Here is an 18,757-nt window from a genome sequence, read left to right on the forward strand (position 1 = left end):
TGCCACCCCTTTTCGATTGGAAAAATCAATGCTTAGTTACAACTTCCCTTACAAATTTCAAAGAAAACTCTTTCAAAGTCTACTTACAATTCTTAACAACCAGGTGAGTGTAAAACCTGCTGTTGAATAGTGAGTGCCATAATGAAACTTTGGAACTTGATCATCTTCCCATGTTTCATGGCGGTCAGCAAAGAATGCAGCTCTTTTGGGATTCAGAGCCCCAATAGGCTATGGGTGAGAAAAAGAAACATACTCATCACATTATAATATTGACATTTGTTGTCTTCCACTTAATTACCAGTCAAAATTAAACACATAGTACATTATTATTATTACTATGATAACAATAACAAGAATAATAAATCAAATGGTTTTGAATTTGGACGCAAGTAAGCATAATAAGAGGGAGGTAAGTGACCTTTTCCAACCCAGATGTAACTGTACAATCTTCTTACTTCCACTAGGAATTATTTTAAATCATCCTCTAATACAAACTTCGCAGAAGGCAGCAATGCATGAAGTAATTATTGCCAAGTGTCTCACATACATACTGCAAACACAAGTGGAACTGCTTCCCTTGGCAAGATCTGAACGCATTCAATAGCATGGATCATTCCCACCCAATCACTGTGTGGTCCCTTTCAATTCTATGACTCCCGTTGCTCTTTCTCTTCTCTCCCTGCAAACCCACAAACCTTTCTTTCTCTTAGAACCTCTCTTCCCCCCATCTTCCTCCACTTTTTTTTTCCTGTTCCCTATCATGGGCGTGGCCAGGATTTTTTTGGGGAGGGGGCAGGATTTTTGTTGGGGGGGGGCAGAACCGATGTGATTGGTCAGTTAAGTATTTCTATTGTTTTACTTGATCGGGCCTATGTTCTCTTTGAATATGGAAAACCCAAAGCAGAGAGCTGTTAAGAGAGAGAGCTGTTAGCCCTCCAGCTTGCTTACAATACCAGGTTTCTTAACAGCTGCTGCTTGGCTCCTTCCTGGAGATGCTGCTGCTCCGGTCCCTGAGGGGACAACATTTGGGTGAGTCGCTGTTTCTAAGCCAGCCCCACAGAAAGGAAGAGAAGGGTGGGTGAGTAGGGAGTGGGGGTGTTGCTGGACACGGACCACCCATTGCCCCTTCTTTCCACCAGCCCCTCCCCATTTACTATATTATTTCTTTAAATAATCATTTCCCACCCAAGCACACAAAGCTGTGATCTCGTAAGTAAAATATGCATAAGATACCAATTACCTGTAATTAACATTTTCCTTCCCAACCTGCAATTTATGAATACAGAACTGAATTTAAATTGTGGGGAATTGAGAGTTGAGAGATATAATTCTTCACTAGACTCCATCTTGGGCTCAAGGTAGTGTGGGGGAGGGCCACATACCAAATATCTACCCCAAATATGTACTACTTATCCATCTTTGGGATGTAATTTTCATTGGGGGGAAATTGATTCACCAGAGACTAGCAGAAATTAGTTTTTGAAAACCAGAAGCATTTATGGAATCCTTGTTCCCTTGTTACTTTTGTAGATGACAACATTGTTAATAGAAGTAGACTGACATACTATCATTTATATGGTTATTTATCAATGGAACTGTACTTCGTTTTGCTTTTGTTGGTACATATCTTTCTTCTCCTTTCTTGACCAAGAAAAAAATGTCATTAACCACTGGAAGTTTTCTAATTTGAAATATTACAGTTTTTAAAAGAAGTGGTTGCTATATAAAAGGGTTTTTATCTGCAGCAGAAAACATTCCAAGGAAGAATTAAGTTTAGTCTGATGTAAACTATTGCATTTATCAAAGAACCATTATGGAATCTACTTCATCTTTTGCTTTGTGACACTATACAGCCATGCTTTCTTTTGCTTTAAAAAGGGAGACAAAAAGATCATTGGTAAATAAATTATATTTAGTAACAATGTAAACAATACGGTGTTTGTACGGCATTAAAGCTTTCAAAAATACGCTTTTTGCTGCTCTTGCTTTTATTAGTCTACAAATAAGACCACCACAGATCAATACTTATAGAATTACATTCACTGAATATAAAGCTAAAACCAATTAGAATTGATTTAATTCTCTTTTGAAAAAAGAAATAAAAGGTATCATGTGGAGATCCATACAGACAGAATGCACAGTATTGATTTTTAAACTAACCCCCCCTTCTTCTTTTTTTGCTACACTTGGTTTCTGAAACCTGGCAACAGGACAACCATCAAGGCATGTCATGTTTATTTGCAAGCCATACACACACACACACACACACACACACACACACACACACACCAAATGTGGGAGAAAGGCTTACAAATAAAGAACTATGGAGTTGTGTACTGACAATGATACACTATCAGCTTACTCAGAGAAGTTACAGAGGGAATACACACATTGAATTATACATTACACAAATGCACTGATTTATTGTGGTAATAACATCCACCTCATTAAAAGATTCTGCTTTGCTGCAGTCGGAAGGCTACATATTGTTTACTGCTATAAATTAATGGCAGTACACAGAAGACTGTGGAACCCCTGTAACAATAGATCTGTAATGACAGTGCTGTATATCACGGCTTCCTCAGCAGCTTCATAATAAAATGGAGACAATGTATTGGGCTAATACATTCTACCACAGTGACCCATATTTTCCTGACAATTGCTATGAGGCCTTGCTAATAGTTAACTAATTATCAAACATTCGAGGCAAAAAACACTTCTAAAATTCTCTTTTTATCCTCTTATATAAAATGTTCAATTTATGTTTACTATCACACTCTGAAATGAGCTGGTAACTACTGTTCTACTTAATTGGCTTTGAAGAGGCATTATTTTAATATGGATGCCAAAGCTAGGAAATTCCCAATCGTGATGCATCAGCCATAAATGTGCTTATGGAAACTGAGTGCCAAGAGCTGCTCACTGGCCCACACAGAAGAAATGATATTCACAGGAAAATGAGCAGTCCTTTGACCTACAGTAATACAATACATCTTACTTACTGCAGCAATGGGCTTAGCAATAAGAGCAACAGAATTAAATGGTTAGATGCTGCTATAAGACATCCAAGAGTGTTAACTGAGAAATCCAGGCAGAAGATAAACATGTTACTTACATATTCTGCAGGTGTTATAAAAGAAAAGCCAACGAAGTCATATCCATGAGCTATTCAAAACCTTCTAACTACAACCAGCACATCTACAATCCCACTGACATCTCTTTCTGGGAGATACCACAATAATAAAATGAATAAACTAACAATATGCTGCCATTTCATGATACCCAAAATGAGGTGGCTAAATCACACTATCTAATGGTGAAACCAGGATGGGTGTAGCTTCTCTGTTCCCTTATCCTTAGGACTTGGAAATGGCAATCAGGTTTGTGCTCCTCTCCTACAACCTCTTCCCTCCCCAGTAATCATTAAGGCCTACATCAACACCACCTGAGGCTAGCCATGATTGGATACAGGGCTAACCAGGTGTTTTAAAACAGCCTCAAAGCTGGTTTCAAATTCTGATTAAAAAACCAATGTTGTAAGGCTGGCCCTACAATTAGGCAGAGTGAGGAAGTTGCCCGAGACAGAAAATGCTTTTTTCTTTTCTTTCTTTCTTTCTTTCTTTCTTTCTTTCTTTCTTTCTTTCTTTCTTTCTTTCTTTTTTGAGGAGGGGAGACAGAGAGTGACATTTGTTGGAAAACAGAGCTGTGCATATCATGTCCCTTTCCCTTTCCCTGCTAAACTCAGACATAGTGAAGAATGCTGTCTCATCAGTGAGTGTAACTAAGTTTCAACTGCTAGCATGGTTGACTTCTAAACATAGAATATAGGAGCACCTTGTCCTTTGTCTCTGGCCCTACAACTCATTTGCATTTTAAATGAACTAAGCCTGTGCTGGTGCTAGGTGTTACCACAATAGCCTTGACCACCTGAGGGAAGAACTAAGGGAGATTTTTTTCAGGGGACATATTAAAGAGACATCTAGCAGGGAGATGTTAATTCTAGGGAACTGTGCCATTATAGAATAATTGTCTAGAAAGTTTTTGTCTCCATTAGCATATTTTTTGAGAAGTGGCACCGTGCTATACTAGGCCAACTTGAACACAAAACCTAACTAGTCTACAACTACAGTATAAGGTTTAAAGCTTAAACTGCACAGGAATGATAAAAAGGGTGGTTCGAGTCCACTCAACAGGAGGAGAAAATTATTAGTCACAAAGAAAATAAGATGTTATATAGATTCTGTATACAGTGTGTGTGTGTGTGTGTGTGTGTGTGTGCGCGCACACACACACACACACACACACACACACACACACACCCCACATATAGTCACTCAGCTACTGGGCTATATTAAAGGTCTTGTTACTAATATATAAAGCCCTGAACAAACTGAGACCAGGTTACCTGAAAGACTACCTGCTCTTGTATAGACCCATAAGGTCACTTAGGCTATCTGGGGAATTGCTTACAGAATATCAGCAGGGCGATGACAAAAAAAAATTGGTATTTTCTGCCTTTGCCCCTGCATTGGACAATGCCATATGTGAAACATTATCAAATAGTTGCTTCAGACATCCTGTGAAGACATAAAATTTTGCCCAAGTTTTCACTCTTTCATTATTTCTCTCTCTTCCAATCTCTTTCACACACTTAGGTAACTTGGGGATTAATGAATATCAAGGATGCAATCCAAATCCCATCAGCCCGAGCCAACATGGTCAATTGTCAGGGATGATGGGCGCTGGAATCCAGCAACATCTGGAGGATCAGAGCTCGGCTAACCCTGCTTTATATTATATCTATAGCTTTCTCAGTCTGTTTCATACAAGTGGAAAAACGAAATTTTTCAACAAGCTAGTTAGTCCCTTAGGTACTACAGTGTTTTTTGTCCCATATTCTATAATATCATCAGCACCATCTGAGCATTATTAGTAGGGTTATTATTGTATACACAGATCAAAAAAAAAAAAAGGCTAGACAAAGAGTCAGCTCTTGTTTTTTGTCATAGCTAATGTGTCCAAACCAAACAACAACAATCCACCTTGTGATGTTATGCTATTCTCAGTGGCTTCCATAGAGCTTTATGGGGTTGTAGGCCAGGGACACAGTAAAGAAGAGGGAAAACTTGCCCACATCAACCAACATGGACTTCAAAAATGTTGCAACGTGTACAGAGCACATACAGATACAGCATGTATTCTTCAGTATTTGGCCCATTCAAAAGTGGTCATGATGCACTTGTAGAAAACTATTCCTAGAGTTCTGCGGGAAATTCCTCTAGGAAGAGAGAAAGGTTCCTCTCATTTTCAATTAGAAGGATTCAGCCTAGTGGATCTATGACTTTCTATCTACTGAAAATGTGTTTTTAATTAATGAAAGACACTGCATTAAAATTACTTTTCATCTAACGTGTGTTCATTTTTCTACTGTTCAAATCCTATTCACATAGTCTCAGCCTATTCCACATAATAAATCATATTTTATAGTGTCACAAAATAGCAGTGGCTTTGGGATAATACCCATGACGTGTGCACAACACAGACACTAACCTAACAATTCTAATCACTCTTATAATACAGCATATTTAGTTTTAAATGTAAATATCTTTACAGTTTTTTATATTTTATTATTATTATTGTGGCAAAGGAGCACAGATAAGTAGCCCATGGTTGGGTTGCTTAAGGGTCATATGCCTTGTTCATGGCTCAGACAACTATTTGTAGCTGCTGCTTTTATCTGACTGACAAGTATAACCAATGGATTGTGATAAGCATTTTTATCAAGCCCATGGGTATTTTGTTGTGTACACTGAAGACATGGTGTGTTGCTATTACTGTTATCACTTCATACTCCTGATTTGATTTAATACCTTAAAAATACACCTAAGCCATAGAGGTTCTATAAGTGCATTTTTTGAAAAGCGATTTATTTAAATAGTCCTATGAAGAGACCTTTGAATATGCACTAGCTAAACTGGAGAAGTAATGTTTTACACAAACTATAATGACTTTAACCACCTTAAGAACACTGAATCCACTTGGACCATGTGTGGTATTGTTAGTTTTGAAGTAAGTAAACAAAAATGTTGAAATTCTACATATCAAGCAAAGATCCTCGTTTTCGGATTTTAAGGACTGAAACTACAATTGGAAGCTCTAGCCCTGTGAAATATGCACTAGGGTAAGTTTCCATTCTGTTCCCCCACAGTGTTGCATTGGAAACTATTTCTGAAAGCTGTACAGGACAGTGAAAGAAGCTTATGCAGGCATGCTCCCATTAAACAAAGCATGTAAAAGCTGCATGCAAGTGTGAGGTTCATAGGTTCAAGGTATTCTGGGGTTTTATTTAAATAAGACATATAGACTCTGGAAACTATTAAACTGCACCTCTACCCTAAAGTTGATTTTTTAAAAGATCACTACAATCTTTCATTAAATATTGTCAGCTCTCATTCCCCCCCCCCTTTTTGTGTGTGTGTGTGTTTGGAGTTAGACTTTTATCCTGCCTGATAGCAAAGGCTCCAGAATTCTACAGAAGCATGATACTAGATTACATGGTTAAACACTGCAAGCGCAAGAAGCAGATAAAGTTTTGGCACAGTATATTTTTGGTAAAGTAAAACATCTTCAACAGTTGTTCGATAAATTAAATATATTAAACAATACTTTAAGGGTTGTTGTTTTTTAACCTTTTCCCAAAATCTCACTATTCATCATTAATAAGCACTGCAAATAGTATCTTCTGGATTGTTGCTTTAAATAAATGAGAATTACACATCTCCAACTCAGACATAGGGGGAGGCGGGGCACAATGATGCAAGGGGCAGATTGATACACCAACAATATTTCAATATCGAGAAACGTTATTCATGCTGCGACACCACAAAAATGTGTCTAAACATGTAAGTACAACAGTTGCGACTGCGCCACCCGCCAGTTAGCCGTTGGCGTTTGACGAGAGTAGCTGTGTTTTTAGGGCAGGCAACTAAAAAATTATGTGAAATGTAAAAGTGTTCCAATGCTGTTTTACGTCATTTAGTTAAGATTTAAAAATACCAAAGGTAAGTCATTCCACTCAGTAATCAGGATTACACATGATTTTTAAATAAGTTCAGTGGTTTTGTTAATAATTGTTCGCTTTTTGAAAATGTTTTTGGATTACTTTGATACACTAAGACACAGGGCACATGGATACATATAAAAGTGCCCCACTAGTGTACAATTCTTAAGGAAATCAGCCCTGAGTGCTCACTGGAAGGACAGATCGTGAAGCTGAGGCTCCAATACTTTGGCCACCTCATGAGAAGAGAAGACTCCCTGGAGAAGACACTGATGCTGGGAAAGATGGAGGGCACAAGAAGAAGGGGGCGACAGAGGACGAGATGGTTGGATAGTGTTCTTGAAGCTACCAGCATGAGTTTGACCAAACTGCGGGAGGCAGTGGAAAACAGGAGTGCCTGGTGTGCTCTGGTCCATGGGGTCACGAAGAGTCAGACACGACTAAACAACTAAACAACAACAGTGTACAACAGTGCCCCGATATTATCTGCCCTCCCTTCCCCACAGGTGGGCGGGGTTTGCGGCACCAAGCGAGGCTCACCTGGGCGGGTGCCACCCACCTGCCTGAGCTGGCCTTTGACCCGCCCCTGGCCAGGAAGGACAATGGACAGCCGGCCGGGGGTGGGCCTAAGGCCAAAGGAAAAGAGGCTGACTCCTGGGATCAAGCCTCTTTTGCTGCTCTTCCTTCTGGGATCAGTGGAAAACAGGAGTGCCTGGCGTGCTCTGGTCCATGGGGTCACGAAGAGTCAGACACGACTAAACGACTAAACAACAACAGTGTACAATAGTGTCCCGATATACAAGTTTGCATGAAATCTCTAAACTAATTATTCTGTTTATGTGATGGCTGTTGTGTTGGATTAGTATTGGCTCCATCCACTATGGCCATTAGCCACAGGTGTCAAGAACCGATATCAAGTGTCATATCTCAGGGGGGGAAACAGTATGTTTGTCTTCTCCATTGTAGAAGATAAGGCAAGTGTTGATTTCAAGGATGTTGTTTTGCAGTCGCCAAAACCAAATATCTCAAAGGGCACATCTCGAACACCATCTCTTTATACTTTTTCTATTGACTTAAGTGGATATAATGTGCAATAGAAGCTAAAGGTTAAGTAATTATCTAATTTTTAATAAGCATTTTGTTTAAATTACTATTTTTTGACTACCTAATGTGAGTTCTTACACTTCTTTAAATTTTTCCAAAGTTGTTTTTTTTTTTATGGATAGGTGTTTGAGGAAAGATAAATATAAGTTTTGATGTTTTGTTAAGAAAACCTGCCATAAAGTCTATATGTGTGAAACATTGTTAGTTTTAATACATAATTTAAAGTAACAAATTGTAAGGCTAATTATGATCTCTCACAATAAAAATTGTTTTTTTCATTAAATTTTTGTAAATAATTACCATTCTCATGCAATTTACGCTTTGTATCAAAGTGCCCCATCGAAGGTATCAAAGTGCCCCCTAGGTGGGGCAGATTGATACAAAACCCATTTTTTACTCAAGTCATTATATTCTCATTATCTTCTAACTTCAATGCTTCTTTTGATTGCTATTATAATATTGATTAGTTATGCCATGCATAAAGCAAAAATAAAAATAAAAATTATTTGACTCATTTTTGTTACATAAAATATGAGATTGAATTTTTCTGCATCAATCTGCCCCACTTCCCCCCTAAATCCCATAGAGCTCAGTGGGACTTAGCATTTGGTATCGGTGTTAAGGATTTCAAACTTGATTTCATTTAACACTGGGTCAGATAATGAATGTGAGCTCAGCAGGAAGAACAAAACACAGTTATGGGTGATGGAGCTCGAATACTCCATACAGTGACCAAACCCTGAAAAATGGACACTGACAAGAAGATAGCATTAATCGGAAACCGCACTTAAAATGCAGCAGATAAAAGAAGTGCTGTCTGATCAACTGCAATTAAATGCAGGGAGAATGGATCATAAGGTGAGATGCAGATTGCAAAGACACAAACATTCAATTCAATACACAAACAGTGCCTGGAGAACAACAGCAGCAATAAATCAACACTCAGACAGAAACGTTGCTAGGATAATGCACTAGAGGTTAAAATACATACACAAGCCTGGGGTGTGTTTTTTAACTGTATGCTTAGTTACAACATAAATTTTAAGTACTGTAGCCCAGTAGAATCTTTGCACTTTTATTTTTCAGCTGTGCGAATGGAGGATTCTCTCTGTGTGTGTGCTCACCATTACAGGTCTTAAAGCATTTCCACTACCTGTTTTACAATCTTTATCTTATTTTGCCCTCTGGAAGGATTTGCTAGAATCCTAAGGAGCTCACCTTGCACTTAGAAATGAAACACAGCTACATTTCGAAGCATCACGACTGGAGAGGGAAATGGTAAAATGGAGGTATAAATGAGCGACTTCAGTTATGGCTAGAAAAGCAGCAACAGAGCCTACAAAAAGTTAAACAACTCCGACGAAAATAGCAGCATACACACATTACAGTGCCATTAGCTAGCCATAACAGCATCAGCAACGTGATTGGTTAGCAGGCCATTTTATTTATTTCATCTCTTACTCAGTTGGTGCTGCCAGATGTGCAGCTTTTTCTGGACATGAGAGAGATGCTGTAGGAAACAAGTGAGCATCACAGACTATGTATATTTGACATATAAAAAAACTATTTTGAGGCTAGCTATGAAGACACTAAAAGATAAAGGGACCCCGACCATTAAGTCCAGTCGTGACCAACTCTGGGGTTGCGGCGCTCATCTCGCTTTATTAGCCAAGGGAGCCGGCGTACAGCTTCCATGTCATGTGGCCAGCATGACTAAGCCACTTCTGGCGAACCACAGCAGTGCACAGAAACGCCGTTTACCTTCCCGCTGGAGTGGTATCTATTTATCTACTTGTACTTTGACGTGCTTTCGAACTGCTAGGTTGGCAGGAGCAGGGACTGAGCAACGGGAGCTCACCCCATCGCGGGGATTCAAACCGCCAACCTTCTGATCGGCAAGTCCTAGGCTCTGTGATTTAACCCACAGAGCCACCCGGTTTATTCAATCTACTGGTAGTTGAATCCATATTGAATCCATAGGTAGTTTAGGCAACTGCCTTTGATTTACACTTCAGGGAATGGATGCTTCAGATCTCCTTTCTGCTTTGGGTACCTCCAGTTTCTTACATCTCTCCTGCAAATAGTAGCCCTATTAGATCAGATGTAGGGATCCATTAAGCCCATCGTCCTCCTTCACTTCTTCTTACAAGAAACCTTTACAACAAACTTCGTAATTTATGTGAAATATATGATAAGTTAACAGGGACATCATTTGACCAAGAAGTTTTTTCTTTTAATCCCAGGCAAATGGAGACTTGGTAGTAATAAAGAAAAGTTACTTGGTATATACGTTCAACAAAGGCACACTTATAATAATTTTATACATTCTAGGACCAGGTCCTGGTTTTTAATACAGGTTTGGATACAACTCCCTGTGCAGGCAATTTCATGTATTATACTCAACTTCTACTGAAGACAGACAAATTAGGAGTTCATATTTCTATACTCATATCCACATGCATAACATCTACTGACTATGAAAGTTTGGGGGCTTTAATACCAGTACAGGTGCATCCAGCAGGGGTACTCAGTACCATAGAACTGCACACCAACTGCGGCCTGCCTCCTCTTCTAGAATGAATTGCTATTCTTTCAGGAGAAAATTAGCAGGGCTGGCATGAGGGGTTATTTTTACTGTTTAAAGCATTAGTCTACTCATCATGTGCATCCTTGTCTTCAAGTGAAGCTGAAATCTTTTAAGCCTAAATATATCAACTTTGTAGTTATATATGTTTTTTTGAATCCAAATCAACGTTGCTGGGCTACACTGTTTGAATACATAAAATGCATTTTGTAGCAGCATTTGTCCGTCCCCGTCCCCCCAGTGCTATTTTGCTAGAAAGAGGTGCCGGAACTCACCATGAACACCTCCCTCGTTCTCTTAGAATGGCAATGGCACCCACCTGAGAGGTGCTGGAACTGAGTTCTGTCATGTTCCGGCTGAAAAAAATGTCCTGCCCACCACTATTCTCTTACAGAACTGTCAAACTGACAAGTATCTACTGACAAGAAACATGAAAAACACATGTACAGTGGTGCCCTGCAAGACGAATGGCTCGCAAGACGAAAAACTCGCTAGATGAAAGGGTTTTCCGTTTTTTGAGTCGTTCCGCAAGACGAATATCCCTATGGGCTTGCTTCGCAAGACGAAACGTCTTGCGAGTTCTTGCGAGTTTGTTTCCTTGTTCTTAAAGCCGCTAAGCCGTTAATAGCCGCTAAGCCGCTAATAGCTGTGCTTCGCAAGACGAAAAAACCGCAAGACGAAGAGACTCGCGGAACGGATTAATTTCGTCTTGCGAGGCACCACTGTACAAAATACTAACACCTACCGTAAAGTATTATCATGTATTTGATATAATAATATGTAAATGCCATGTGGAAAAAAATACCTTTGACAAATCTCTGAAGTTGCTTGGAAGCGTAAGGTCCAGTTCTTCTGATTCATAGTTAGTGATAACCCAAGGAAATACCGGGTACTGGTTTAAATCATTGTAAGTACGCCCTGGAGATCAAGAAGAACAATACTTCTTTGAGAGGCAACATCAGAATTCTTGTTATTAATATCTGCAACATACTATGCAAAAATGAATTACTTGTCCAAGTTATCCTTTATGAAGCACAACCATTATTACCTGCTATAGTGTTTAGAAACATGAGATATTCAAAATTTGAAATTTCTCTGTGCTGCCATCGCTGGGTCATATTTGATGCTTTAAAGATCTGACGCGGACTGGCCATAGAAATGCGCCTGAAATATAAAATCTTTATGTTATGTAAGATACTGTGAAATCATGCCACATCCACTTATTCCCTCCAAATATCATCTTCTCCTTTTAATAAGTTATCCTTCTTGATACAAGACTGATGGGACCAAAGAGCATAATTTAAACTTGACAGTTTTTTAACATTAAAACTGTAACATCAAGATCACCAGCAACAAAGAGGTACTATAAGCGCTCTTCTAGCCCTAGCCAAATTGGGAACTTAAGTTCCAGCCCATTATACAGCTTTGCTATCAACCTCCTTGACCTCAAATGAGACACATATCTTGGTCTCTTCTCCCTGCTGGAAGAGGAACTCCAACTTTTGATGTTTCTCACCGCACTCTTCAGATGCCTTAGAGTTACACAGAATGGTCCTAGTATCTTCACAAATCTCAAACTGAGAGTTAAAGTGAAAGATCAGGCTCAAGGCATCCCAGCCCAGCTTCAAGGCAAAACATCTGGTCTCGGGTGCCTCCTTGCCTTTCATTCCAGTGCATTCTCCAGTCTTCACCTGCAGGTGGACAATCAACTACAACACCATACCACAATGACAAAACTCCTTGCTCGCTCCTCACATCCACTTTTAATTTGTCACAAATTTCAAGTGCTGCAGAATTTAAATACAATTTTCAAATCTTGGAGGCCTAAAGAAGCCACACTCCTTAACTTAGTAGCTAATTTTCCATGTGATTCCCTTTTAATACATGGGATCATTTCAGAAAAGCAGCCACTTCACTATAAAGCAGCGACTTTCTTTTAATTCTGGATCTGGCACAATTTCTGCCCATCACAATCAGAGTGTGCCTTTTCCCTTCTACCAGTATTTTGCCTCATTCTCATATCACATACAGCAGTGTTCCCCAACCTTGGGTCTCCAGCTGTTTTTGGACTACAACTCCCATCATCCCTCGCTAGCAAGACCAGTGGTCAAGGATGATGGGAATTGTAGTCCAAAAACAGCTGGAGGCCCAAGGTTGGGGAACACTGACATACAGCACTGAGAACAACATGTATGCCTTCCAATTCAGCCTTCATTTTGTGATCATAGACCACTGATTTTATCCGACAACTATTCATTCTATTCCAGTTTTCCACATCTTACAATTATCATGTTATCTGCTACTATCTGCATCATCCAAACTTCTAAGTATTATTTCATTTTCCTAGTAGACAGTAAGCATAAGACAATTGTGCCTGCATAGGGCAATCTGAAGATAGCAAAGAAAAGGACAGTGTTACTGAAACAAGGCAGTGGAAACTGCTCTCTTTTTCTTGTTTCCACTCCCTTCCTGTGTTTCAGATCATGCTTGTTTGCTCTGTTTCCCAGAGCCAGAGGATTCTTCATACCTAGTTTGGGGCAATCCAAAACTAGTACCAATCCCAACACGAGGTAGACAATTAACCACTTTCTTTACTGTAGCAGGATCTGGAAAGTTGAACATGACAGCAACTGTGGATAAAAAGAATTGATACATTATTCACTTCAATTATGCTGGGTTTCTTGGCATAATGAAAATAACAGAACTCTGGAAATTCAATGCATTTATCTTTAAGTTACTTCCCTGATATAATGGCCTGACTTGCATGAAAAAGTAAGCCAAATTATGGCTTACCCAGACCACATGAATGTATGGGCTCCTGGATAGCAGCTCACAGCTGCTTTACTTTTCTCCTCTGTCCTTTTTGCTTCTTTACAAGGACAAATCTTGGCTGCAGCTCATACTTAGTGAGGAGAGAGTTTAACCATGAGTCCTGGTTTAGAAGCTACATGAAGCCTAACTTTGGCTTAGCTCAGTGTGGCACAGAAGCAAAAGGAACTGGGGAGAAATAAGATCAGTCTGGAACAATTACTGCAGATTGAGCCTAGAACACACAAACTAATGATACAAGTTTCTAGTGGGAAGTGAAAAAGAGGACTAATGGCATTCTTCAGCAATATAACCTTCTAACACTACAACCAAAGGATGAAATGGCTATTCACATGTAAGAGGCAGGAAATGGAGTGCCACAGAGTTCTGTCCTGGGCCCATTGTTGTCTTTCTAAATGACTTGGATGAAGGAACTGAGGGGATGCTCATCAAATTTGCAAATGTCAGCAAACTGGGAAGGGTAGCTAATGCCGCAAAAGACAGAATCGAGATTCAGTATTACCTTAACAGATTGGAAAACTGGGCCCAAACTAAAAATGATTCCTATTTTAAAATACAATCCATAGCAGTAATAATAATAATAATAATAGTAATCCAATCAAACATAGGCTGATACTTCAAGCCTTCCAGTACTATTTCCGGTAGAGTATTACCTCTGTTTGCCATAAAGATTTCCAGTGCTGTGTTTTGCAAGAGATACCGCCGAGAAAAGACTGATCGAATCTCTGAGAACAGCCATTTCCCATGGAGTCCTTCTGTATAAGCAAGTATCTAATTAAAGAAAGATAAGAGATGCACTTAGTCAACTCAAAACAATGTAAGCAACTATTCAGACATTAAAACATATTAGCCATGCATGACTATCACATATTGTCTTAACAAGTTAAAATATGAATAAGTATTCATAAGCAGGAAATCAATCCAGGAAATCAGTTAGCTAGAATTTCTTATTGTTAGGGTTAAGGAACTATGGTTAATGGTATCCAAACAAGACAACATATTGAGCTATGGTTTAATATGCTATCTTGTTTGAAACCATAGTTTCTTGGTTCTGCCATAATGAGAAACTGTTATTAAATGTAGATTCCTGCTTAATTTCCTCCCTCATGCACATGACTGCACAAAGCTCATTCTTAGAGATGGAGGATAAAATGGTTAGTCCCCTTTTTGTAGTAGACAAACTCAATGGGGAGAAATTGAAGTTTTCACATCCAGTTTTGACTACCCACAGTTTAGTACTTTGTCTGAACCTGGACAAACTGTGGTTAGTCTTAACTATGGTATAATGAAGCAAGCCAACTTCAGACTGTGGCTTAGGAAGCTGGCTTCTTTCAATAAACTATAGTTAAGATTAATGACAGTGTGGTTTGGACGTAACATTAAAATATAATTAATTTGAAATGGAAGTAAAAACTTCCTCTCTTCTTGCAGCCATGAGTGAATGCTAGACTCATTTTAGGAAACAACGAAGCAGTTTATCATTATTATTAATATAGCCTTCATGAAATAATGTTTGCCTAATATAGATAAGCAAAGGCAACATTATCTATAGTGAAGTGAAAAATAGAGGCATGCTATCTGTTTATTAAAAGTGCTTCTAAGCCACTTTTTAAAAAAGATTTCTTATTACTTGTTTGTGAGACAAGTTATTGTGGGTAATAACCTCGTGGGTAAGTACTTACACTAAAATAAGTACTAGTAGGACCAGCTTGCCCAATGGGCTGAAGCCAGAGCAATAGCCTCCTGGCAATCCACTGCTTCTTCCAGTGTGACACCACAACAGCCCTGACTTTGATGATGCCTCTCCCACTGCCCTGGTAAGCCGCACGGATGCTACTGCCAGGAGGCTATTGCTGTGGCTCTGTACCACCAAACAAGCCACCGCTGTTGCGCTACAGAACAAAACTGGCTTACATAATTTCTATCTTGTGGTCTAGATTTCTGCTCTGAAGTACAGAGTCTTTTTAACCCAGCCACTGACCTGAGTCAGTGCTTACACCATTAAGAATTTTTACAGAAGCATGAAACTTTTTAGAGTTACACACCAGGATTCAAAGAGTTTCTAACGCCTGCCAAGGACACCCACGTATGATTTCAAGTCCCTACCCTTCGAGCAGCAAAGCTCCTTCACGCATTGCATTTCATAATCTGCATTTGGAACTCATCATGGAGCTGAGATTCTTAGGGCAAAACTAAGGAGGATGTTAGGCCTCTCATCTTTTTCCCCCTCAGCAATATCAAGTAATACAAAATGCATGACATTACATCATTGCATTCTTGAGCTCTTGTGCTCCTGAAAGCTGAAGCTAATTAAACTGACTAGAGGAGAACATAGCTGGGACTGCAATGGGGGTCACCTCGCCATGCATGTTATATCACAAGATGTTAGAAGGAAGGTAGGAGTCAGAGAATACATGGGGCTGCTTTCAGCAGTGGATATGCCCCCTTGGATTCTGAATTAATTTATCAACAAATAAAACCCTTATTCTTTGAACACCAGAGTTAAAACCCATGATTTCCTTGATCTTTCCAACAACACACAGTAATGCAAACAGAGGGCTGATGAAAAGTTTGCAGCTCATAGTAAATGGACGAAACTTGGTTATGATAAAAGTACAACTACATTTATATTAGAACCCCAAATGCAACCACAGAAACTCTAATAAGCATCATCGAACAATTCCCGATGAATCAACTATTAGAAGTTATCAGTTTAGAAGCAGCTGAGGCCTAACTAAAATGTGCCTTCATTTCTCGTTGGAACAGTATCTGCCTGGTCTGTAGATTCACTTCAAAGTCTCTGGAGTTCAATTAAAACTGGATTAGGTGAAAGCAAACCTTCTTTGGGACTTTCTGTTCTTGGAAACTCCACACATACTGACAGCACCCTAGACAGAGGTCTAGCCCTCCAATGAACCAGTTGCTATGGAAACTGCATCATTACCACAGCTCCGCTCTTATCACACCAGGCATATTAGTTTGAAAGATACTGAACACACACACACTGATTCAGAGTATGCTACTTATGGTGTCCTTAAAAAGCTGCACCTTCTTTTGTTCTTATATTTTTATCAAACAGGTATGCATTTTCAGTTTAACCATTTGAAAGCAGAAAAGTGATAAAGATCTCTGTATTATTTTAAAGAAAAAAGCTCTGAAGTGGTAATCTACTGACTAGATGCTTTAGACTTCAGAACAATGTCCCAAATCTCTTTATTCTATTCCTGAAAATGTGCAATTTGCCCTTTTGTATTTAGGAGGGGTTATTAATTTTAGGTCAACAAATAGCATAACCTTACAAGTGGTGGCAGTGGTATATTTTGTGGGGAGGTTAGTGGGAGTTAGGAGTGACTGACCTAGTGACCCATGGGACCATCACACCCCTCCTCCTAGTTTTACTTTCAAAATGCTGTCTAAAAAGATTGTGGGTGGTATCAAACTAAGTTGTACTCAGAGTACAGCCTTTGAAATCAAAATTATGACTAACTTAAGCAGTGATTTTAATGGGAATACTTGGAGCATAAATTAGTCTGACTGGGTGATACCTGACTATAGCTGCCCTCAAAGCTCCACTTATCTAGGAGTATGTCTCATTGGATTCAATAAGCCTTACTTTTCAGTAGATATGACTGTAGTCTAAGTCACAATTAAGTATGAAAAAGCATAATATTCCAATGGAGCAACAGAATAAAACAGTTACAGGTATAAGCTACAAGCACCATGGTCTTCACATGAAATGAAATTCCTACTGATTTTAATGGGACTTATATCTTAGTATATTTGCTAAATTATTAGTTATCTTGGGGACATGAGCAATTAAATCTGCAAACAGCTTACAGAACTAAATGAGTAACTAAATCACTTCATCATTTTTATCTGCTATGCAATGTAAGCCACAAAGCAAAAAACTAAATACTGGAAGCAAAATTTCAAAAACAAATTATTGACGCAAACATATTTTTCAAAGAATAAAAGTGATTAAAACACCATCCATTACAAATTTAAAGAATACCGAAGCAGCATATTTAATCTGTGCTTTTAAAGTTAATTATTAACGTCAATTTTGTATAAAAGGGAAAATCAGAGTATATAGAATATACTCTGGGAAATATAGAGTATTCTCTCCAAAATCTGATGAGGCCACCAGCAGAACATTTATTCTATGCAAACATTACGACAATTCACATTATAATGTGCATGCAATGTATACTTAATTATGTATGTACACTATAACATCTGTTAATTCTCTTTTTCTTTATAAGAGAGAAAGGATTTTTTTTTATGTGCTTCTTCCTTATAGGCACCTAAACATATCTAATATATAGAGCAAGGCCGTGATGTTAATGAAAAAAAGGAAAGGTATCCCAGACATCAGTTGCATTCTTATTTCAAACAATGTTTAATTGTCAAATGTTTATTCATGTAACTACTGAATCTAGCATCCTAGCATCCTTTTGCCCCTTATTCCCACTGCAGACTGATACACAATCTCATTCTCTTCTTTCATGGATGACAAACTCAATTAAACATATTCATTATTTTAATGTTTCAATAGACATCTTAGCAAGCACAAAGAATTAAAAATAAATAAATAAATAAATGCTACGTGACCTTTGCATCGATCAGACTAAAATGGTTTAGATCTGAGTAAGGAGGCAAGACGATTTGGGAAAAAAGCTCTTATGTTTTCTCTTCCAATTACTGCAGGAGATGATAAAACCACAGCAAATGATGTATCAGCTCATTTTATCTTATCGCTTTGGGGCTAGGTGACAATGAAGTTCATATTTCACTGGTTCCCATTGAAGATTGTGAAAATTACTTGCCCTTCTGACCTGAAATTTCACTAGAAGACAGAAATTTCTCTTCTGCAAAGTAATGCAATTTTTCATATGTCAACCTTTAGCCCAGCTTTAAAAATTAATTTCATTTATATTAACCAATGATATTGATATTTTCACAGAATGCTCTTTGATACATGAAGCAGTGACTAACAAATTGATGTTGTCTTAGATGGGTAAAACTGTTTTATTTTAAGCTGCTGCGGCAGACAGATTTACAGCAAACTGAAATTCCTTTTTCATAATGCATTATTTGTGCTGACCTGACGCACCTCAAAGCCCATGGCCTGTAAATTATTCATTGACTCTCATGATAGACCTTTCTTGATTTCTAATCCC

The 18,757-nt window shown here is 38.6% G+C and overlaps 1 protein-coding gene across 7 annotated transcripts in view; it reads right to left on the reverse strand.

The window, feature by feature from the left end:
• The window catches only part of LRBA (LPS responsive beige-like anchor protein), a 359,792-nt gene that overhangs the window by 87,328 nt on the left and 253,707 nt on the right, over positions 1-18,757 (reverse strand). For all 7 annotated transcript variants that reach the window (XM_028742867.2, XM_028742869.2, XM_028742865.2 and 4 more), the window contains 5 exons: positions 14,231-14,348; positions 13,276-13,378; positions 11,797-11,912; positions 11,554-11,666; positions 88-228 (listed from right to left, as the gene is read on the reverse strand). In XM_028742867.2, the coding sequence (XP_028598700.2) occupies positions 88-228; positions 11,554-11,666; positions 11,797-11,912; positions 13,276-13,378; positions 14,231-14,348 (591 nt within the window). The remainder of the gene's footprint in view (positions 1-87; positions 229-11,553; positions 11,667-11,796; positions 11,913-13,275; positions 13,379-14,230; positions 14,349-18,757) is intronic.

The sequence above is a fragment of the Podarcis muralis genome, chromosome 9, assembly GCF_964188315.1.
Source record: "Podarcis muralis chromosome 9, rPodMur119.hap1.1, whole genome shotgun sequence".
Lineage (NCBI taxonomy): Eukaryota > Metazoa > Chordata > Lepidosauria > Squamata > Lacertidae > Podarcis > Podarcis muralis.